General features: G+C 42.6%; 1 protein-coding gene across 2 annotated transcripts in view; it reads right to left on the bottom strand.

Annotated features, from left to right (window-relative positions):
• SLC66A2 (solute carrier family 66 member 2) overlaps positions 1-25,132 on the bottom strand; it is a 66,076-nt gene that overhangs the window by 6,096 nt on the left and 34,848 nt on the right. For both annotated transcript variants that reach the window (XM_063159469.1, XM_063159475.1), the window contains one exon: positions 16,549-16,765. In XM_063159469.1, coding sequence (XP_063015539.1) covers positions 16,549-16,765 — 217 coding nt within the window. The remainder of the gene's footprint in view (positions 1-16,548; positions 16,766-25,132) is intronic.

Below are 25,132 nucleotides of genomic sequence, written 5' to 3'. Positions count from 1 at the left end.
AGCAGTATGAGTGGTATGAGAAGTAAGCACTTGGCATTAGCCAACATCAATCCACCATGAGGGTAAAGCTAGGGAATGAGCAAAGAGGGGTGTGCTGGCCCAGGACCCTCACCTCACCACTGCTGGCCCAGGACCCTCACCTCACCACTCCAAGCCCCCAGGAATGCCCCCAACACTCTCTCCAAGTCAGTACATGTCTCACTCCTCCAGTGCCCACTCCAAGGAGAGGAAAAGCTCCAAGTGCTGTTGGCCCTCTCCCATCTCAACCAGTACCCGTCTGCACACACAGCCTCAAAGTTTCAGCTTGCTGGGAAACCCCTCGAGTGTCTGTGTGACACCTTGGGGGAAAGAGAGCTGGCCCTGCCCCACTACATCACAGGCCTGAGATGGGCTAGATGAAGCTTACACCACCAACACAGCTTCCGTCAAGTCCTAGTTTCCAGATTCTCAGCACAATAGTAATGGTCCTCCTCCCAGTTTGGGATTTGCAATTGCTCTGTCCTTGCTGCATATGCAGATGTCACTTGCAATGATGCAGCGGTGCGTATAGGACTATGAGGGATGGATGGCATGGATACACTGTCACTGTTCTCATACCTTCCAGCTTTTGTGTCACTTCAGGATGCCACATTGTACAGAAAAGCCAGTTTTTGTCTGCAGCTTCTCAACTTTATCCAGTCACCTGGGGAAGAGAGGTAGTTCTTATATTTGGTCTAACTTTTGGGGTAGACAAGAAAGACACCATTTTAGCTCAGGCAGATAGCTGCCCCTTACCTGCCCTGATGGAGAAAAGAGCAGTGTCTGCAAAAAAGGAAGCATTTTACTGCCCACAAGAAATGGGAATTTTCATTTGGTTGTGGAGAAGAAAGAGCAAAAAATGGGAGAGCATACCAAAGCCCTTGCTTCACTGCTCTACTGTAACCCTGTATTTGCTGAGTGAATCACAGAAGCATTAAGTTGGAAAAGACCTTTAAGATCACCAAATTCAATCATTAACCTAAACTCACCCAACCATGTCAAGTCTACCTCTAAACCATGCCCCTAAGTGGTACATCTGCACATCTTTAAAATATCTCCATATTAAGGTGGATGTCAACCAGCATCCCCAGGTCCTTTTCTGCTGAGGACCTCTCCAGTCACTCTTTCCCAAGCCTGTAGCTTGGACTTGTTGCAACCCAAGTGCAGGATCCGCCATTTGGTCTTGGTGATGCTCCTGTAAACATCCTCAGCCCATGGATCTGCACCTTTGCCATGTGCCAGGTGTTGTGGGCTGGTAGATCATAGACTGGTGCACCAGAGTCTGACCCCTGGCTTCACAGAGCAAGAGAAAACGCTGCACTGCTAATGCAGAGGAGGCTTTGCTACAACAGGCAGTCAGAGCCCACCACCAAGGCTGCCTGGGACTGGACAGCATGGCACAAAGAAGCCGCAGGCAGCAAAAATTTCCCAGACTGTCTCACAATGACCAACTTCACACTCTATCTTCCTGCTATCTACAGTCACACAAACCAAGCTGTTCTGTGCAGCACTGGCTACAAAGCAAAGCAGGACTTAGGAGTAAATATTTCTTTCCTGAAACAGCCCAAAGCTAAGCTGGGGAGAGGTGGAAGGCAGGAAATGCTCACCTTGTCGATATGGAGGATACGCTCTAGGAGGACAGCACAACTGCTCTTAGCACAAATGAGCAAGCAGGTTAGGGGTGAGCACTGCCAGAGAGCAACCTGGGGATGCAGAAATAAGCAAACGGCAGCATATGTCTGTGTGACAACAGAGATGCCAACTGGAGAGGCAGGAACTGTGCTCAAATAGCTGGTATTGCCAGAGGCTGAGGCAGACTTGCGGTAAAAATAGCACTTCCCAGTAATGTACATCAGGACTGCAGTATCCAATGACAACAAACCTCCTAAAAAGCAAGTGCCTTCCTCACAGCTGAGCTCAATAGAAGGAGCTGTTAATGTAGTAACAGCCAGAGCCAAGTCTGCATAAGTTGCAAACGATCACAAAAAGGAAAAGCTGGGATTTTTTAAACTTTTTTTAAAAGCTGAAAGGGCACTTATTTATTTTGTTGCTGGAATTAATTCTCAGAGAGACAACAACCCTTCTGATCAGACACTAGATTAGGGGTGGGTTGCTAAATGATGGTTTTTTATATGGTAATATGAAAATGCTCTATGGTGCTGCTGTTCTCTACCACGGACAGCAGATTTCATAAATAAGCTGTACCCGTCTTCATTTGCTAAATAAATAAATTACATGCTGGAAAACAGCTTTCACTTTTTTCATGGAATAACTTCTTTTATTCAGGTTCCCTGTATGTTGTATATTAATCATGAAGTGACAGAAACTAGAGGTAAGAGCAGCTATCAGTAACATGGCATCTGCAGTCAGCCAACAAATCTAAACTTTCGCAGAATTATTTCTGGAATTATTTAGATGTAGAAAGAGCTACATTCAAAACAGAAAAAAAATCCCAAACCATATTCTCTTTCTGTGTAACTATACTAGAGGATGAGCAATTTCCAAAACAAATATATCTCCCAGATATTCAGGCGCAATCTTCCATATCCAGGACTAATACTATTCTAATTAAAACTTTTCGGCATCTTCACTCTTTCTGCACAAAACCTGGCTGCAACCAGTGTCTCAAGTTTCTGATTTTCCCTTGGAGTCTCTGCACACTCTGATGAACATTAGTCACTTGTGGACCATTACATCTTTCTTCTTCATTCATCTGAAAGAACAAAAGCTACCAAAAAGAAGAATCTTGTAAAAGAATATGAGATGTGAAGCCCCCTCTTCCACTTCCCTGGTGAACCAGTCTGTCTTAAGACTGTTGCCACCCTCTGTCCAAACAGCAGCAGGGCTGCAGAGCAGCAGTTTGCAGAACACAGGCAGGGACTGAGCACAAAACATGCAGAAGGAAAAAGACACAGCACTCCTCTCTTCCTGTTTGCACTGCAGATTTTCTCACACTGATGTTATGACTCTGCATGTTTGCAGCTTAACACACAAACCCAAAAATACCCTGCACGTTGGAAGACACTGAGAGAATCAGACATTAGACAGTGACTTCCATTGAAAAATCCTGCAGTGGTTTGAGCAGACGTTTCAGCACAAATAGCAACAGGAGGTACGTGTTGCTCTGATGTAATTACATCCTGCTACAGTCAAAAACATAGGGCTAGCTGTGCTCAGACGCTTGATGAACTCAAAATTTCTAAGTTATGCTTGATAAGAGAAAGAAAGAATATAATTTATTTACCTTTACCCATGTAAAGAAGAGAATTAGACTGGACTCTGTTCAAGAATCAGTGGAAGTTGTCCACAATCTGATTAGACTGCCACAGTTTCAGATTTCACATTTCTTCATATATTAGCACTTGACTTTCACATATGTTAAAACACAGTGACAAATCTTTGAATGATCAGATATAAAAGCAGAATAAAATAATTTAGAAGTTGATAGTATAGTATTTCATTCAGGAATAAAGTCCACACAAAAGCAGCCTATCAGTGAGTATTTTCAACACTGCATTTGGTTTTGGGAAATGAGGAAGAAGGTACAGAAGGTACCTCTCCAGCAACCTTTTAAGCTGCTACCTCCCACAAGCCATTTGCACAGGAATGTCTGGAAGAGAAAGCAGACTCAGTTTTAACATCCTGACTTTGGAAAACTTTCAGTTCCTATTTGCAGCTCCAAAATAGTCTACTTAGAAAAGATAGCAAGCATCCCTAACACTGCAATTCAATCAGAGGCTGGCCCGCCTACAGCAGTGAAACACAGACCAGAAAACATGAAATACGAATGCCATGTTATTTTTAACACTGCACAAAACAAACAAAAATTAATAAATAGAGCATTTGTTTCTAACAAAATGCCATATGGCTTAACAAAAAATGGAATCCTCCTCATGCTAACCAATTTGCTTAGCCTGCCAAAAACTATTAAAAGGAAAAGAAGAAAAAGAAAACACACAGATCAGATATCCAAAGCATCTGAAATTTGAAAACATGGAAACTAAGTGTGCGTACCCTAAGACAGGTCCTTCTGTGTGAACAAGCAAGGATCTTGTTTTAAATATTGCACAGCCAGCTGGGAATCCAAGCATGAAACTGTTCACCAGTCCTACGTGCCCTGCTCGGTGTGGGTGCCTTACCTCACTTCTCAACAATTCCTCTGAGGCTGGAGCAGCACTGACCATCTCCAGAGAAAGACATTTGTCCAGCCCCACAACACAAGCAGGAATTTAAGAGGAGCTTCCAGCAAGAGAGATCCACCTCTGTAACCAAGCTGAAGCAGTTGAGTTAAAGCCATATCCAGAAGCAATCGATATCACAGTCAGATGCAATTCAAGAGCAAATTATCTGAAAGTTTCTGTGATTTTCAGGGACTGTACTCATCAATGAGAAAAGATGAAAAGCGGGATTTCACTCTGAAACACCATCAGGCAAACAATCCCAAAAAGGTGCATATAAGCAAAAGTTTCACAAAAAAACCTCAGGGTAAATGGGCATTTGTCAATTTTTTTTTTCATTAATATCTATTTTCTAAACTCCCAAGTACGGCAGTGTCAGGCATTTTGATCCCATGCAGCATATCCACTCAAAATCCAGTATTTGTTAGAACATGTCTGTGAAAGGGCAGTCAAAAGGAAACCACAGGACATGCCACACAGGGCTGGTAGATAGTCCAGGATCACTGATACGGCCTCCAACTATGCCAAGCAGCTGTGCCTAAAGTGCAGTCTGTAGGGGTCCAGAAACTGGCAACCCTTAACAGCTACAAAGCACTTTTAGTACTCTACAACTTGTGCTGCAGAAAGAAGGGCAGCAGGTCTTAAACAGTACAAAAACCTCCAAGTTCTATGAAACAGGTGTGAAAATAAATCTCTTCTGTGGATCAGAGGAGAGAGAATTTGAGCCACAATTCACACCAGTGCCCTTTCTGCAGGAGACACAGAAGGATGCCAGCCAGACTGCAAAGCTCAGGTCTGCTTAGACATGTGGTATGAACACAGATTAGACAGGCTCTGTTTCTGCTGCTAGTGAACTGGGAAGCTTGAGACCTGCTGCCATGGCAGGGACCAGATTTTCTCTGGTGCCAGGGCAGAAAATCACATCCTGCACCTCTCACAGTAACCACAGTCAGCTGCCAGCACACACAGTACTGTCAGTGTAATAAGAATGGTGCAGAGCACACCTAAGTTACACCATTCTTCAAGATCTCACCCGTGAAGTTGTTCTCAAGGATCTGTCCCTGCCTCCCTGTCTCTCACCTCCCACTCGCGGCACGGCAATTGGTGGAGCTGCAGGAACAGCTGCTGGCTCATGCTGCTCTAGATGCTCTCCTGCTGCCCATCTTCTCTCCAGCTACTTGGCACAGCCCACCCTGGGGCCCCACATCATGCACTGAAAGGTGGGGGATAAAAGGACTTGCTCCCATGCAGGGCACAGGGACACAAATCTCAGGAAGCAGCACTCCTTCCCAAGGCTCATCTCCCTGCAGGGTGAGTTGGCCAGCCACTTCCCAGCAGTTGCAGCCTGCCCACTGCCACATCACTGCTATGTCCTGCAAGGCCAATGCCAAGAAGTATCAACATAATGTCCCTGTGCAACACCATTCAGTGCATTTCCTGCTCCAGTTCTAAATAACTTGGGACAAATTCAATTTGAAAGGTAATCAAAAGACATGAGGGAACAGAGGTTTGCTTCAGCACAGCTGTGCATCCTAAGGCTCAAAGCAATGCTTTTAAATCTTCCTTTCTTCCTGCCCTAGACAACCAAGAGATCATCAGACTCTTCATTCAAGTAGAGGTAATCTGAGCACATTTTCCCTTCATCTTCATATGGTAACAATTACATAGCTTGAGCACACTTCTAGTTTCTACTTCAACAACTGCAATTACCTCTTTGGTCAACATACACAAAGTAACAGTCCCAGCTCCAGTGCTTTCCTTTTTCCAGATGATTTGAGTTCACTTGTCTTCAAAGCCAGCATCCACAAGGACAAAATCTAATGATGTTGCAGTCATTACTTTTCATGAATAATCACATCCTTCAGTTAGTAAAAATGCTTCTCACATTCTAGGAAAACACTGGGAAAATTAAGACCCCAAACACACTAGAAGGTAAAATAAGAGTGATCACTTAGGGACAAAGTCCAGATTACTTTCTGGAAAGGAATTACAGATATTTGCAAGAAAAAAGCTTGCATTCTCCTCCAAAACATCTTAGCACCATAAGGAAATACTGGCAGACCTGGCAGTTTTAGGTTAATGGTTGGACTCAGTAATTTTAGAAGTTTCTTTCAACCTTATTGATTCTATGAAATAACCCCTTGCAAACTCTCTATGAAGGTATGTCACCACTTAATTCTTCATCTGAAATTCCAGGTTTCTCCATTTCCTTCCACATGCTCAAGTGCTCACAGAGGTGCGTGCAGCAGTGAAGTTACTGGTGACAGTGACACACCATACACCTCTGTGCTGCTCCTTAAAGCAAAGCTGAGTGAGAAGGCTGTCTTTGTCAGCAGGTGCCACCACAAATCAATCCCTTCTGAGCCACTTTCCACATTGCCACTGACCCACAGTGGCTGCAGGGCTTTGAAGCCTGGCTGTAGGCCAAATTGAATGCCAATAAAAGCATCATGATCACATCCCAGTAGCATGAAACAAATCTTAAAATTTCAGCCCCAGTAGGGTTTTTGCAGTTCAACAAGGATAGACATGCCCTAGCCTATCTTCATTCCTACACTCTTGCCATTTGCTGCCTTGTACACTATGAGTACTGTTTTGGGAAATTCTCCAATACAAGACTTAGTATCTGACAGGACAAGGCTTCCACAACTACCCTGAAAGCTTGCCTGACAATGCCAGGACATCGGGCTAGGCATGTAATTCCCTAATGTGATGTAGACATGTATCATTCTTAGCCATCCTCCCCAGAACAAATTAAAATCCTACATTTTGGCCTTGTTGAAACAGGTTTTTCTGATAGCAAGATTTTTTTTATCTTTCTACATTTCACTCAAGAATACTATGAGCACTTCCTCCCCATCTCAGTTTTTGGGCTCATCATTCAGTATGTCAGTCTCTGCACTTCCCACTCTTCTTCTGTTTGCTTGTCCCTCTGTGTCTGAGGAGTAGGGGACCAAATAAACCATTCAGGTCAAAGCTGAAACAGAAAATCTCTGCAGTCGACCCACTGGCACTGCCCAACGCCTCTTCTCTACCCAGTCCTTCATCATAGTCTTCCTGGACCACCCTGCAAAGTTATTTCCTGTGCTAAGGTTCTTTGATCTCTTTTTTCTGCTCTTCTGGCTCATCTGCTAACTACTTAAATTACTCACCTCTCTGCTGACTTCACAGATCTTCACCACAGTCAATATTACCATTATGGCTGTTTACATTCTTAAATCTCAACCTACATGTCTTCAAACTCAAATCTCTGTTTACTTCCATTCTGTATTTCCAATCCCACTCAGTCCTACTGCACTGAGGGAGACACCTCTGCAACCACTCACATGCTGTTAACTTAACCCACTTACACAATTGCTGTGGTGAGTTCTAACAAAACAATACAAGTGCTGGAATGTAAAGAACTGACGCACTTCTGTTCCCGAATTTGTTAGGTAACAGAGGAAGACAACATTTTTAAAAAACTTTCATCTCTCAGGTATCTTCATGACAGGCTCAATTCCCATCTCTTGTGCCTTGACCTGACCTTATTTATGCAAAATACCTTGCATGACACTTCCTTGCTAGAGGAAGATGGAGCACCTAAACTTAATGGAACGGTTTTGTAACAGAAGTACAATAAATTTTCTCTTGTCATTCAAATTCTCAGGGGACAGAGAAAAGCACCTACCGAGAGAGCACTCATTAAACATGCCAGCAGAGCTTTAGTCCTATATTGTACAGAGGCCTTGAACTATTTGTAAAAGATGAATGCTTTTGGTTTGAAGTCATTTGCTTTGATTTTACTTTTTGAACAGAGGGGATGAAGTGCCAGGGGAAGAAAAATGAGAAGAGTTCAATATGTGCAAGAACTTTAGCAGCCCACACTGCGCTACAACCTTAGAGATGCTTAAGATAAGTGGATACTGCTGCTCACGCTGTCAGAAGTGCTGGGAGGCTGAGGGAAGGAAGGTCTCCCTCCTGGATTTTTCCACATGTCTCTTCCTTCAGTTCCTGAAATTCTCAGATGTGTTGAGTGTACAGGGCAAAAAGAACTGTGTTTGGAACTCACGCTGTCCTGCTGCAGGTCTTGAGAAAACAGCCCTGGAGAGACACAGCAGGCGAGCACAGAGGTGACTGCAGTGCTGACCCAGCACAGCAACCCACAGGCCACAGATCTGCAGAGAATTAAGCAGGAAGTGCAGGCCCTTGAACCTGGGGCATCAATCACAGGTCTGCTCCAAGTGAAAAGAGAGTTTGGAGAAGAGGAGAGAATCCACTTAATTCCTAGGATCAGAATAAAATAGTTTCAGCCCACATGTTCACATGCTGACAGGACTCTGCCCTCATCCTGAGTGCACTGAGACCAAGCCTGTTTATTTTCCTGATGTAGTAATACTTTCAAGGGAGAAGAAATTAGAAATCTTCTGAGAACTACAGACTACTTTCTTTAATCTCTTAGCCTTAAAACAGGCAGATTTGGGAAGGGAATCTGATGTTCCTGTTGCCCATTGGAACTACAAATGAGAAGGTTAAGAGGGAAGATAAACTATTTGTAGTAAGCCTTACAAAAATCTCATCCATCCAGTCATGAAAACTGTTCACTGACTATTATGCCAATCTGGATGTGTTTGTAAAGTCCAGAAATGAAAAACCTTGGAATATTTTACATAAAAGCCACAATAAAGAACAACAGCCACCAGCTGATCAGTGCCAGGAGCAGAAGAGGAAAGTCAGCAAAGCAACACAATCCAAAAAGTAAAACTTGTCCAGAAAACTACGAATGCTGGCTGAAGCTACAGAAGTAATGACAACAATTGTAGGTCCACAAAGAAAACCAAGGATCTGAGTAAAGAAGAGCATTTAGGAAGACAAAAGAATACAATCACAGAACTACAGTAAATTATACATATAGTTTAAAATAGGCAATTTGTAAGCACAGTGACAGTTCTGATTAACTTAGTGCAATAGGAAAGGCAGCAAAAATAAGGAATGGGCTATACGACCCTAAGTACAAACCACTTTTAAGTAGAGCTACTAATGTTACATTTACCTGATGTAGTTCTGGCTCATGCTTAAGACCTTGATTTCTGTATTTGCTAGGGCCCCATATTTAACTTTTAGGTCCTAACTAGTCCCTCAAGAACTACTTCCTCTTTCATAACTTAGTCCCTGTGACTGTCTGCACAATGCTTTATGCAACGAAAACCTGCCTCTTAGTTGGGTCAGATGATTTGAATCCACAAAACTATATTGGGGGCTGTTTGTTTCCTTGAACTAAGTGGCCCTCACCTCCCATACCCCTCTTCCATGTTCTCTGCTTTGTCTGTTTAATATATAAAGCAGCTGGAGGGTACAATGCCAAAACCTGTGGAAATCATTCTCTCTCTATTTGGCATCTTCCTTGGTGTTAGTTCTGGACTGGGCACAATTTACTCCTTACTCAGGTCTCTGCTGTACTGGTCTGCTTTGTGTATGTGGCATACTCAGGAAAGGAAATCTTTCACATAGGCATCCATTATCCCTACTCCTATTTCTTTGATTTTGCTCTCATCCATGCAATTTCTGACAGGGAGAAAAAGGAGCTGAAGAGAAAAAAACCCACAACATTCAATATAGCCATTGCCTGCATCACTCTCTTTTAACTTCCCTCCTTTTTAGCACTTTTAAAGTTCTTTTCCAGTTAATTTCTCTCACTCCTTTACTGAGTCTCCCCAAAAAAGCACAGATATGTAGCAAAGTTGCCATAACAGATGTCAATTCCCTTTTAAATTGAACTAAATTTATGCTGAAGAAGCTAATACACAGTTGGTGCCTGAGCAGAAACATCCACAAGTCTCGCTACTTCCCTCTAGCACAGGGTTTTGTTTTCTTTTAAATAGCATAAAGGAAGTAATTCAAAAGTTACTCCAAAGGAAGTAACTTACTGAAGCTATTTTACTTATTCACAACTAAAAAATTCTCTTAGGCTAAAAAATCCCAAGAAACCACAGGAGTAACATTTTTAGAGCACTTGCCCAATCTCCTTATATCTAAAATCTCACTAAGGGAGGTGGCCAGACATTGGTTAGCCAGTCCTGAATAAAGCCTGCAGTTGCTCCATCATAGCAACTGGTTAATACAATACAGGCAGAAAAAATACAGCAGCTTTCATTACTTCACAGCTTTTGAATAAACCCAGGATTTGTCTCTGGGACAAACACTGGTTTCAGAATTCAAAAGTTTCTCCTGAAAAATTATATAAAGAGATGCATATCTCATAAAGGAAAAAGCTATAGAGTAGTATTCAATAAAAGCAACCAATAATAAAATTTATCTCTCTAAGAAATACTGTCTTCTAGTATTTTTAATATTATCTACAGAAGCAAAAAGTAAATAATGTATTAAATACATATACATATTAGAATCATTTAATAGAATTTATTTCTTTCATACATCTTTATACCACACTCATTTCACTGAATACATTTCAGACAAACACTTGCTCATAACTAGCTCACAGCTGCAGCACACCTTATAAAACATTTCTGAATGAAAAAGCTTTTTATAATTTGCAGCTTTTGACTCCAGCAGCTTCTGAGACAATAAACGCCAATTATTTTTCCATCAGTGATTTGCGCTTTTTAAAACAGGATAATCACTGTGACTGACCCAGCACTGCCACAGGATGGACTAAATTAATATTTTTCTTTCATACCACAATAACCCGATTGAATGAAATCCTGAGATTATCCTCATTCAGCCTTTTCAGACTAGATTTCCCAAGACAGTCTCCTATCAACACATAAGCAGAGTCACTGATTGTGTTGCCTGTCTCCAAGCAGTGAAATTCTGCACCCCCAACCCAATGTCAGCCAAACACAACAGTCAAAGCTGTGAAGAAAGGAGGTTCCTTCCAAGCAGATTGAAAGCTGGCTATGAGCAAGAAGACAGACCTGGGAAATTGCTGGCAGAGGGACGACACAGGTTTTCCCTGGTTGTGTCCTTCTGACCCTGCAGCTGCATGTGCAGCCCTGAGCTGGCACAGCAAGGGCCATCCCATGCCCAGGGTGCAGCCAGGGAAGAGACAACACTGCATATCAGGACACCAACTACTGCTGCAAAAATACCTTGCTTTATTGAACCCACATGTTTCCAAGCTAACAACTGATGGGCACATTTGGGTATCCGATGGACTGTGGCTTCTGACATTTCAAGACATGTAGCCCAGCTCTGTCCTACTGCCAGACCTCCTTCTTGGACCTGGGAAGATTGTGCCATGCAGCAGCTCTGACTAAAAGAAACTGCTTCTCCATGGGGTTTGAGAAGCAGCTAGCAGTCAAAAAGGGTTACTGCCACGTGATTTTGAGAAGTCTTTGCAAAAAACTTGTGATGAAGGGCAGTTGATTTTTTCTGGAGCAGGGCAGCAGATGGGAATGCAATACTGTCCTGGAGAAAATCAACCCTCACGCAGTCCCAAGGTTAACACGGTCCTTGGGTAGGACCATACACCTACCACTTGGCCACAGACGGTACAGATGAACACCCTTGTCCTGTTTAGGGCAAATTTGGGAGAAAACCTCCAAAGGGGTTTCCTCTAGAAAGCAAACTCAAGTGGCCCCTCCCCCATCGGGTTTGGGAAAATACTTCCTTGGAGAAAAGTGGAAAAAACCTGTTTATTTAACAGGCAAAGTATTCATCAGCACAAAAAAATGGAACAATATTAAACAATAGAACCTCTTGCTGCTCTAAAGGAGGTGACAAACTCAGAAAGGCCCCTCCCTGGGTTGCAGCTCAGCTCACTCAGTCTCTTATCAGTTCCTCCAGCACTGGAAATGCCGCAGCCCAGGCCCAGCCTGGTGGCCACAGGTGTGAGCTGCTGGTGCTCCTCTAGGTGTTCAGTCCAGAGCAGGTTTAAACAGAAACCAAAGAAAAAGACCAACCACAGTCCAGGGAACTTCACTGCCTCAGCTAGCTAAAACTAACTAAAAGCAAAGGAGAGCTCTGTCCCGCTGTCTGTCCATGCTGTAGGCAACACAGTCCAGCACCAGGAAGCAGGGGAGCAAGTGCAGTTTCTGATAAACTCCGTGCTTCTTCTCTCCCCCACTTCCACTCTTAAAGGTGCAAAACTTATTTCTAAACAGACAAACGGGGATACAAGCATCATGAAGTCACCCCAGGACAACCCTCCATTCTCCTCCTTTGGTGGAGGAAGGTCAGCTGGGATTATGAGGAGAGCATAATAACAGCAGTGCCTCCCCTCAGAGGCTCTCCCCACACCTGCACAAAAGCACACAGTGCCCCCCTACAGCAACTCCACAAAAGCTGCTGTCCACACAAGGATATGATTCTCCCAATGCACTGACTTCTGTGTGCAGCAGTGTTGCTGCCAGATCCAGATCCAACCTTCCTACCCTTTCCATTGCCTCCTGTTGAACACCACCATTTCTCATGAATGCAGTTTATTAGAAAGAGAAAGTGACTGGGAGGCAACTATCCTAGAAGGAGTGGGGAGGCAATGAGTAAGTTCCTGTCTGTATATTTCCTGTCCCAAAACAAAAGCAGTTAAAACAAGGAGCATCAGATCCCAACTGCAGTATTCAGCCGCTCTGACTCCTGACAGGTGGTAGAGGAGAGGTGTTCTGGATGTCAAATCTTGAAATATTTTACCACATAATATAAAGGAAATTTACAAGTGATGAACCATTTTTTTTTCTCAATTACTCTAAAGCTCTTCAACTTTGAGGCAGCTTTTGTCCTTTTTCTAACATAACAGCTTATAATTCTAATTCACCCTAATAATTAAAGTAATCAAATTACTCTTCTACTAGGTCACCTGACTGAACTAGTTTAGTTCTTGAAAAGAATAGAGATTAAGTAAATATTTCTTTGATAGGTATTAACACAATTCTTTACAAAGCACTTCTGTCAAGTTTAGTACCATAATTTATATAACTACTACTGTACTATTTAGGTTTGCAACCATTCAAAAGTACTTAAATACTTAAACAGAGCTCCAAGTTTCCATAAAGTACTCATTCTAAAAGTAACCAGGTGAATTGTCAAAGAGAACACGATGAAAATTTCTGTTGCTTTGACTAGTTGTTCACTTAATCATAGGAAAATTTCCACCCATCAACCATCAGCCCACAAGGACATATTACATTATCTTCACTTCACAAAAGCTGTTACTCTCCTTTTGCATGCATCTCCTTTCTATTTTTATTGTTTCCATTTCTTTCCAACTTCTCCTTTGGTCTCTGCTCTGTCAGAAAAGAAGAGGAAGCTACACGACCAAGTAGTAATAATCCCACAAAAAACAGGAAAACGAGAGAGGAAGGGGAAAATGAAAACTTAAAAATAAGATGTGAGGAGCTCTATCCAGCAGAACAGAGATATCAAAGAACCAGCAGACTCATTCTCAGGAGCACTACAAAGCACATAACTGTGATTCCTTCACTCCAGTCATGCTCTATTACAATAAACATAACTGCCTAAGCTGCAGATGCCCTCTGAACATTTACCTTAGACACAAAGGATATTTTCACTAGGGGACTTTTCAGGCAGTAGCAAAAGGAAATACAGGGGCGAGATGATAGGACCCTTTCCACAACAGACTCCCAAAGGATATCCTGGCTGCCATTGCAGCCAGCTCTCCCATTTGGCTCTTTCGTGGTCCCTGGTCTCCAAGTTTGTTTATCAGGAAATGACTGCTATGTCAAGTATGAGACGTCCCCAGCTTCTCACTTAAACAGATGCTAGTGGAGCAGGAAGGGTTGTGGATAGTGTGGCCTTTTTTCAGAAACAAGAGTATCAGAGGAGTCTAGCAGGATACTCCGATCAGATGGGGCCACATACTGAGACCTTATTCTCCATTTCTTTTTCAACAGTTAACCTTTATGAAAAGACTTGTTTGCTAAATAGAACTAATGGATCAGCTGCTCTGTCCCAGTTCAGAGACAGATGCACGTTACAGCTTTTCTAAGCCAAGTCATGAGGACCTGTGAACAACCACTTCTCTGGCAGTAGTGAAGGCTGTGATCTTTATCAGGGACACAGACTGCACTCCTGCACTGGGTGACAGAATTACTGTGGTTTAAGAAATTACCACCTCCAACCAGGATGTGATGATTGACCAGAAGGTTACTATATAGAACAGCTAAATACTCATTGCTCTTCCCATTAAGCTTAAAGTCACAGAGACACTAGAAACTCATTTCTTTTTCTTTGCCACTGAGGCTTGCTAAGAGCACAGCTAGCTGGCAGCCAGCCATTTTGGCCTGGATCCCCAATGCAATTGCTTCTGACAATGTAACCAACCACACACAGGGTTATTTCTGCCCTGAGCTGTAAATAACTGCATAGAGCAGTGAGCATCAGCTAACCTGGGCATCAGCCAGCCCTCACCTGGTAAATACCCAGGCAAGTAGGCTGGCTGCACTGCTACATGCTCCCTTCAGTATTCCCATGACTGGGGTCTCTTCTTGATATGCTCTTAGAGAAGTGGGCACAGGAAGGGAAGTTCAGAGGAAGTATTTCCAACAGTTCCTTCAACAGAAGGCAATACACTGGGAGAAGTCACTCACTCTCACAGGAGGAACAGCCCAGTAATGCTTAGAGAACATGTAGTCAATTTAGGATTGCATGGTACTACAAAGTGTGTGTGGTACCTACAACATATATAAAACCACAATTTAACTTGATAAAAAGAAAGAGCACCAACACATGCATGAATATCCTCCCACTGCAGTACAACAGCAGAAAGTTGTACATTACTTCATCAGTGCCCAGATCCATCAATGTTGAATGCCACACAAAGTATTTCTTCAAGAGTGGAACCAGAGGGAGGAATGCATTCTGGAACCATGGGCACAAGTGATAAGCAGCATGGCTATGCTTGACCTGGTTCTGCTCCATGACAAGGAAACGTGAGCTTTTATGCTATTTTCTCTGGACTAAACACGGCACTCTTTCGCCAAGTAGCCTTAGATGAGAATTCTGCAATTCTGTGCTTAGCAGTTTACAAAGAATAAAGGTTTTTAAAATCCTTTTGCTAACAGCACATACAAGAAATAGCAAAACTGAAACTCACATCCCCAGGAAGGAGTTAAGGAAAAGCAAAACACAACCAGTGGCCATCGTTATTATGGCATTATGATTCACAGATGAAAAACAGAAAAGGAAAAAAAAAAAGTCAAACCAGAGCATAGAAACTGTTTAGCAGGTAAGTTGCTTTCTGGATACCACAGGCACAGAATTTTCCAAGACAGTGAGCGCATGAAAAATACCCCAATATTTTGGAAGCAAATCCTGACTCATTCTGTACAAAAGGGGCTCCCAATCAGAAAATGCCTTAAGTATCAAAGCAAATTTCTGAACATTTCAACATTTCAAGTTAGAAAATATCTCAGAGTAGCTAGTATAAGCATGCTCAAGCCAAACAAATAAAGCAAACAATGTGAACAGAGGATAGAATTGCCTTCGTTTGGGGGTGTCATGGTTAATTGTCTTGACCAAAGTAAAAATTATCCCAGCAAATTTTAAAAGAAATGCAGAGAAGTCATAATGAAACACTGGAACAGATGACAGTCACAAATGATCACAGCACTTTGTGAACTGCATTCGCTGCTGTATTGTTTCTACAGATCAGGGCACTGATGCACCACAGTGAAGGTTTCCTCTCTCAAAAAGCTTCACAAGTTGCCTTCGTAATCTTAGTGTTACCATTTGAGTTATCCAATAAACAGTGTGAAAAAATAATCTGACTTAATGACTCAAGAGTGGGCACAAGATTAAAATTTTCTGTCCCACATTTTTACAGTCATGACTGTAAAAGTCGCATTGGCACTTTCGCAAATGTCAGTTTCAAGCTTTGACACAAAAATAAGTACTGATGTCATTTGCTACAAATGTAGTAATGGATTATGAAGAAGTGATGAGCAGATATGTGAGGAAAAGCTAATTATATGAGTAACACTGATAGTTATAAGCTGCAGGCTCAAAATATTTTCATCCTCTTTATTACTTTTGATATGCAAGATCTCTTTGGACCATTTCTAATTACCAGTGTAGCACAGCTTGAGTAGAACTGTAACACGTTGCTAATGGCTAAAGCAGTGGTTTCACATGTTTATTTCACTGGAACATGTTTCACCTTGGAACTCCCAGCTGGACTTCGATAATGGGCAGACTTCAGAGGCGTCATGGAACTCCCACTGCCTTCAGCAGTGCTGCACCGGCTCCTACTGACAGAAAAGTCTACTCCGATTGCTGCTGTGTTTTCAAGTAAAAATTGTAGAGATGACATTGCCCTTCCTGGAAAAGCATTCCCACACTGCAGAGACACCCCCCATGAAGGCACACACGTGTGTTTGATGTAGGACAGGCACCGTACCTCATTCCTTCTGTTGATCTGTTCTGGTAGTTGCGGTACAGCTGGGGGACGCCCAGCATGGCCTCAGTGAACACTGCAAGGAAGCCCAGCGTTTCCACAAAGAGGGAGGAGTCCAGCCACAGGTAAGTGATGTAACCAGTCACACCAGTGAACGTGAGGACACACTGCACATAGTCTGTAAACTTGCTCCAATGCCAAAAATAGTTCAAGTCAAAATCTGCAACAGAACGAGAATGCAAGAAGAATTAAATATGTTTTCCCAACCAACTCAAAGTTAATCAGGGTGGAATTGAGAACTGGGAAGCATGAGGGAGCCACAGTCCTTGGTGGAAGGGGTTAGTAGAAAATGAGGGATAGGATTAAAAAAAATTAAACAACCAAACAAACACACTTGCAATCATCCCCACCCCACCTCCCCTCTGCAAAAAAAAAACAACAAAACCAAGAAAAATAAAAAATAATAGTCCTGATTTCAAAATCATTTTTTGGGGGGTGGTCAATAAAGGAACAAGAAAACAAAGGCTTGCAAGCCAACAAAGTATTTACAAAGATGTGGTGGTTTGACAGGAAATGGGTCTTCTGGGATGCTGTGTTCAGGTTAATGGGTGCTCAGATTTTAATATTGGCACTTGGTTTGGCTACTGGGGCATTGGACCTGCTTCTGAGAACACAGGGTTAAAAGCAGGGCTTTTCCTTGGGAGGCTCTCTTTGGAGAGGAGGAGGGCAAAGCCATGCGGCTGGGAGAGGTAGGCCTGACCCTGAGGGTGGAAGGGTGGAAGAAAGAAGTACCGGGAGGCACCGGGCAGCTCGATTCTCTCTCCTCTTTCTTGGAGACAGACAGAGAGAGAGAGTGCAGCCTGTGCTTGTGACTGTTACCTTGAAACTTGATAAACATGTGCTGGCAGCAGGCAGCATGGCTGAGAATGAGAAGAAGGGAGGGGTGCACCAAAAAAAGAGTCCAGCAAAAATGCCACTCCATCTTCTCCATTCCTCCAACATCTCTCTCTCTCTGGCCCATACCTTCATCCCTTGCCCATTTCCTTCTTTATCGTCTACTCCTATCTCTCTTCTAGGAAGGGTTAATGTTCTGTAAAGTTTTCATTGTCCACAAAGGATAGAGGTTTGTATTGGGAATTGGTAGGGAGGAGGGGGAGATGTATTTGTGAAGTTTTCATTTTCCTTGTGTGTTTCTTTTTTCTTTTCCTTGTAGTTTAGTTAATAATTTCTCCTTTATTTCTAAGTGAGAGCCTGCTTTGCTTATTCCTGGTCACATCACACAGAAACCAGGGAGAGAGTATTTTCATGGGGGCACTGGCATTGTGCCAGTGTCAAACCATGACAAAAGATAACTTTTTAAAGATAACTTTTTAAAAGTAAGCATTTCAAAAATACCTTCCTATCAAACATGAAGGACTCTGGATACTGCTCTAGTGGAACTGGCATAGGCTATGTTTCACAAAAACCTTCCAGTCCTAATAACAGGTCCCAAGCACCGCAGTGCAAGCATTCTTTCTCTTAGGTCATTATCTCTGCCTTCCAAGTGCCTCAATCCAAGCTGCTTAGAAGGTCACCTGAAGTCCACAGCTCTGTTCCCTGGTGCAGTGCAGCTGCCTGTGGGGAAGGGCAAGATGCCAGGGCACCTGCTACAGTTTTACTCAGACAGGTACAAGACTGAGGCAAGATTTTGCCTGGAAAAAAGCCTCTCACAGACATCACCACTTTCACTTCCAGGACAAAGCTTTGCTCTTGCCTTTGCCAGCACCAAGAAGTGCAGGTGTGGCACCCATTTCTGCATCTATCACAATGAAATGCTCAGCCACAGCACGCAATATCCCCTGCTGAGGGAAGGAAAGAAGGAGCAAACCAACCATGGCATTTGCCTGGTACATTAACAGCGTATCATTGGGAAATACCTAGCAGTCTTATTGATGAATAATAAAATACACAACCCCATAGCAATTGATTGTACAGCAATGTAACAACTTCATTTTTAACAAAAATGCTACAATAACTGTTTGTTACAGGTGCTGTCCCTGCCTTCCTTTCATAAAAGCCTACTCACCTACTTCAGACCAACTGGACTCTCTGAACTACCAAGGTGAGGAACTACTGTTCTAACAGGGACATTACAACCAGCCCAAAGCCATGCAACACACAGCACATCACTAGAAGATCTCCATGGCTGACACTTCAGAAGTAGTTGAGAAAGCCACAGAAATAGTGCCACTGCTAACTCAAGCAAGGAAGACATCGACCTCCACTGACTAACACTAACAGAAAATTCAGTGAGATGGGAATACAGGCACTTGGCTGCCTCAGGATACATACACACACCAAGTAATAGTTTTATATTCTACATCTCTTCATACCTTCGTATCAGCATCAGTCTGGCGCTCAGACACACTTTATTAGCTGTTCTCTTTTTAGTGCTTGGCAAAACCTCACCTCAGGACACCTCCTGAGTTCATCCAGCTGAATAATTTTAATTTGCCACCAAAGAGGAAGGCCCAGCTGGCCAGGAGCCATACCCAACCTGCAGCATTATCAGCCATTATCCAGGACTCAATAAAATGACGTGGGGCAAAACCACTGTCAATGTAAATGTTGACTTTCAGTATTTTAGGGTAGTGACTCCTCAGCCTCAGAATTCAGGGACACAAGACTAAATAAAAGACCCAGTGCTGGCACAGCCCAAACCACGTGAGACCCAGTGCTGGCACAGCCCAAACCACGTGAGACCCAGTGCTGGCACAGCCCAAACCACGTGAGCCTTGTGCATTTCTGGAGCTTTCTGAAGGCTTTCCTTTTTGGAGATGAAGGGCCCATGGCCCTTCATTCATTACACCTTCCTACCAGCTGTCACATCTGCCCTGCATACACCGTGTTTTTCCTCCTGCGTGCCCCACATGCTCAAAGATTCTTTTCAAAATACTCATCCCTGGACACCAAATCCTCATTTCCCCAGTTCATTTTCATGACAGAAACCAAAGAACCAAAACTACATTGAAGGAACAGAAGTTTAGGAAGTTCATGAAACCAAGAAAGTCAACATTCCCACAGCTATCATGAGGCAAGCTACAAAATCCATGGATCATGCAAACACTTGAGCACAGATGAGAAAAACACTGTGTGAAACAGGATTTCACCTGAAGCAGGAGAACTAATTACTAGTACAGAGACCCTATTTTGCTCAAAACTATCATGATGCTAGATAATCTCCATTTCACTGTAGTAGTTTATAAGTTCTGGTTTCTGCTATAAATTTTCCTTGGTAATATAGTTAAGAAAGAAAGGAAGAAGGGAAGCGAAGACAAAAGAGATAAGAGCAATCATAACCTTGGTAATAGTTTTGCAGAAAAACACCTGAGTTATTGTAAAAACGACCCAATATATAATCACTAATTCCTCTACTTAACAGATGTATTCTCCAGATGCAGAAGTCTATTTTAGGACACTAAACCTCACCACACTGCATTACAAAAAAAAAAAAAAACAAGTAGAGAATGAAACACCTGACTTTCCATAAGGGTTGTAGTTTCTTTAGCCCTTATTTAAACTGCTAAAATGTTTTGCCAAATGATTTCTTATTTTTAACCAAGACTAAAGTTTACTTTCTTTGAAAAATGGTTTCAAAAATTCAGAGGGAAAAAAGTCACACACCCATCACTTCAAGGTCTGGAAAGAAACTGTGACTCATTTTTCCAAGTGGCTCCCTTCTCAAGGGTGTCCAAACACATTAGTTCTGCAATGGGAGAGATATTTTTTTAAAGAAAAAAAAGTTGATTCTGCTCAATACAGTGACAGGTATGTGCAAAAAAAATCTTAAATGCTTTTTAAAAAAGTAGTTTTAAAAACAGAATAAAATTCATGCGTGTGCACACCAGTCCTATTCCAAGAAGATTGGCAGAGAACACCAATCCCTGTCCCAGACCATGTCATCTGATATGTATAACTGAACAAAGTTATACCTATCATTGCAAACATTATTCATGTTTGAAGAAAAGTATGAATAATAAATATCATATTGGGATATCTGCTCCCCCCATCATCTCTTTTCCTTAGAATGACAAAACAAGAAATCCCCTGTACCATCATTTATTTCTAGCAAGCATCTTTAAAACTGTCTAAGTGAAATGTGGATGCATATCTTTGTGCTCCCTGAAATGGGAAGGCACTGCCTGCACAGCTCACTGCATTCTGCCCAGTGAGAAATCCCTGACATGGGCTTGTAAGTACACTCAGCTGATGCAGTTCAAGCAGTCACTAACATCCTGTGTGGATCAGAATTAGCATTACTGTGGTGAAAGGTACTGTATTTCATTACCCATGGCTGAGCTCTTTAAACCACCTAGTGAATTGCATTTTAAGCACATTAATCCATTGATAGATGAGAGATTTATGTTGGAAATCCTATTAATGCTGGGGGAAGGAGCAGCTCAGTAGGTTTTTTGGGCACTGACTGGAGAGAACTCTACACAGCTTGAGGGTGAAGAAGGATGAGATTAAAAGAACTCCTCTGGAGGCACTTTGCATGTCAGAGATGAAAAATGTAAAGCAGGCCAGAGACAGCATTGTAAATAACAATGGTTATTACCAGTCGGGCCAAAATGCAAATAGTAAATTCAAGATTCCGGTGTGGGATAGATGCCAAGTGACACAAAGAAGAGTCCAGAGTATCAACTTTCAAGTGAGGATGACACAGAGGTCCAAACAGTTACATTATTTTTAGTCAAGAAATATTTTATACCAAGCCAGATACCATGCTAGTTCCTTTTGGGAAAGTGAAGCAAAGACTTTGACATCCTAGAAATTATTTACTGTAGCTCTCAATTTCTCTTACTAGTTGCAACTTATTTTGTGCTTTGACATAATTCTGTACCTACATCCTTGCACTACATTTACTTAACACTTGTCCTTAGACATTTGACCCAGCTCCTCCATTTGGTTCCCACTTTTGAAGTCGAGGAAAAGCTTACCATTTCCCCTGCCTGTCTTTGCAAGGTGGGAGAGTTTGCATTTGAGCCCTCTGTATAGCTTTGACAAGGAAATAAACTCTTTTCTTACGAAGGTTGCTGGCTTTACCCTCTCTCCCACTCCTTACTGAACGCCATTACATCACAGTCACTCACCCAAACTGCCTCCCGTAACTAAACTCTTGACCTCTTGTATGAAAAGCACTGCTCACTCACTCCTAAGAGCACGCTGAGCAGTCTCCACCCCTGAGCGCCCTTCTAAACAGATGACTCAGTAGTTAATCCTCCTACCCCTTGGTACACAGCTAATTCTTATGTTTTGTGAGACTGTGGTGCTGTTCAAAGCATATCCAATTTCCATCACCTGGCTGTCAACCACCGTGCCAGTCCACCTGACCTGTTCCTGCCACACGATCAAAGGAGTCCAGCCCGAGCTGTCAGATGTCCAACGCCTCCCTCAACAACACCGCAATCGAAAACCTGGCTTAGATGCTGTGAAAGAGCCTGATAACAGCAATATATCCAACCTGGAACAGTTATGAAATGCAGCCAAGGCTAGGAATTATTTCAGATTATTATCCATGCTGTTTCCTGTAAAACGTACGCACTTTGAAGATGCAGAATCCACAACCTGCAACACTCTGTGCTGCCTGCGGGTCTCAGCCACCAGGCTACAGTACAACACTCTCCCCTTCATTTGCTCTTCTGCTTGTCCCCAGAATTCACGGTCTCTGCTGTAAAAGAGGTTCAGCTCTGAGCTGCAAGCAAATATGCTGCTGCTCCTCATCTCAGCCTGGCTACAACAGCAACTCTTTGGGCAGCTGGAAGATGTAGACTTATATCCCCAGGCTGACAAAAGAAACTATCTCAGACCTCTCACACTTCCATTGAGTGCTCTAAGCTATACACAGCTCCTGCACTCAGCAGGGGCATCTTAAAAATAAGTTTTGCCACATTCTCTAAAGAGGACTTGCAAGGCACCTGCCACAAGAGGTTGGGCCCAGACACTGGATTCTGAAAAGACTTTTACACTTCCAGTTCTTCAGCTGCAGCAAATCCTCAGACATTTGCCTCAGGCATTATCTGCCTCCCTGCCAATCCTGATTTCAGCTGTCTCATCTAAAAACAGCAGCCGGATTGCAGAGCAGCATGCTGGCTAGCACTCCTTACCTTGCTTATTCTGAGCAGCTCCCAGACAGAACCTGGGTTTCTCTGATGCTCTGTTCTTAAATTCCTGAGTACCCCACAGGGCACCTAGGAAATAACTGGGGTGATAAGGGCAGTAAGACTACACATGACTGTTACTGCATGATCCAAAACTTTTTCTCCCTCTCATCATCCACATATCCAGCTAGGCACCCTTTCCTTCCAGAAAGAAGAAGGAAGAAAGGAAGCAGCACTACAGACAGACAGTGAGAAGTGATACATTTAGATTTTCTTTCCTCCTTTTTTAAGAACTGACAGAAATGTGCAAATGCTGTCTGAAGCCAGCATTTCCACACATTGGGACTGAGAAGGGACTTGTTATCTTTCACTCATGGTACAAAAGAGAAGAAAGGAAAGCTTAGCACAAAAAACTTTGGCTCTAATCCAAACCACTGTCTTTTTGAAAGGACACTGTCTATAAACAGACAATGCTCTTCATCTCCATTCCTTCAGGTCCAAAACCTAGGAACTTCTCAAACCGAGTTACTTTTAGATATCTGCTCAGCCCTGTCAGCATCTCTCAAACATTCCCTTCTATTTGGTCTTCACACTGACCCTGTACCTAAACATTGTCACTGTTTCCTCTCTAGCCAATGCAAGACTGGAGCAAAACATTCCAGAGCGTCTTGAACCTTTTCTGAAAATACCACCCCAGCCTATACTAAACAAATTACTCCCTTCCAATGAAATCCATTTTTGTCATTCCTTGGCTCATACAGTGCCTTCTCTTGGCCACATCTAGACTAATGTCAGTTCATTAAAGCCACTCCTCTTAGTATCTGACTCTCCCTAAAGGCCCAGCATGAGTCCTCTCGTCAACAAAAAGTAACCAGCAGATTTTCAAGTGAGAGGGGGAAAATGTCAAATCCCAATCACATAGAAAAAAGCTGAAAGCCTGACCCACACAAACCTTGAAGATTCACACAAAGAACTTTTGTTTTTAAAAGCTCAGTGGAGCTTTCAGTACTTGATGGGAGAGAGAACACCTGAGATTAGTAGTTCAAGTGTTATGAAACCTCCTCTACATCAAAATTATCCCTATCTCCCCTCAGTCATCTTCTCTAGTTTGAAGGCAAGTATCTGCCTTAGTTTTCTTAGCCTAATTTTAGTTAGCTTCACAATCTTCTAAAATCTTCTATGCTGAATCTCTGTTTTGTCACATCAAGTCCATGGTTTTTCTCTCCCATCAGGATTATTACCCACTCTTCTTCCTCCTTCTCAAAAACACTACACATAAGTGGGCTAACATTTTTTCAGCGCTATCCTGCCCATCCAGGGCTTCTCACTCATATTCCACACTGTCCCCCAGCACACACCTACAAGTATCAGTAGCTGCTCTATCCTTCCCCTTTGGGTTCTGCAGGGCCCACTCTACCTCTTCACTAAAGGTAATTGGCAATTGCCGTTAAGAAAAACATGTGAGTTACAACTACTTCAAAAAAATCTGACACAAATGCACTAGTATATATGAAAAGTCAAACAATACACACTCTATTTCTTAATACCTTGCCTTTCTTATTAATGTGCTATTTGCCTGATTTTACAGCCTTCAGTTTAAGGGAACCTTTGAATGCCAGTTAGCACAGTGGTCCTCACTAGAGATAATTAGCGATAACACCTATCTTGACTATTTTGTGACCCTTAAAGAGCAGCAATTTAAAAGTTACAATTTATTCTGAAAGTTTTACCACTGCTGCTAACAACAAAAATGACAATAGGAATGAAAAGCTAAATCAAAATATCCATACCCTGGGCACCTTCTGTGCAGCTGACAGCTTTTGCTGTGCTATCTGCAGTATAATTTGCTTTGTACACAGCTTCAGTTTATGGGAGTCTCACAGTGAAGAAGAAAAAAAACTGTAGAGAAAAATGCAGTTATATAAACCCACAAAATTAGGTTGACCTTTACTTCATCTTTGAGAATTTCCGCTGTCTTACAAAAGGATGCAGAATTGTTTACATTAGTTGTGCTGCACTGATACCAGCCCTGTCAACATTTTAATTTGTGTGTTTAAACCTAAATATGCCTGCATACATGTACATGCCTCTTCCTCACAGCACTGCTGATATATAAGCATGAAAAAGAAAGCAAAATTATAAAAGCAAGCTGGGGAGAACAAAGATTTTTGTTCTACTACAGAGGAAGTTTTAGCAAGTATGGTATCTGAAGAAGGTTCCAACTGTTGGGCGTGGAAATTGCTGGTGAATGCCAGCTGAGCTGGGAAATCCTTATGGAACAGTACAGCTCAGCTCAGCCATCTCTGAACATCACTGCAGAATGAGCGTAACCAACCTGGGGGCAGCCAGAAGCAAACTCCTACCCCAATCCCTCCAACAAACAAGCGTGCAGAAGAGTACTCCGGACTTCTCTTCCAAAGCAAGGCCATTTCTTGGGTTTCTCCAGA

The sequence above is a fragment of the Melospiza melodia genome, chromosome 1, assembly GCF_035770615.1.
Source record: "Melospiza melodia melodia isolate bMelMel2 chromosome 1, bMelMel2.pri, whole genome shotgun sequence".
Lineage (NCBI taxonomy): Eukaryota > Metazoa > Chordata > Aves > Passeriformes > Passerellidae > Melospiza > Melospiza melodia.
This window is presented reverse-complemented; position numbering and strand designations above follow the sequence as displayed.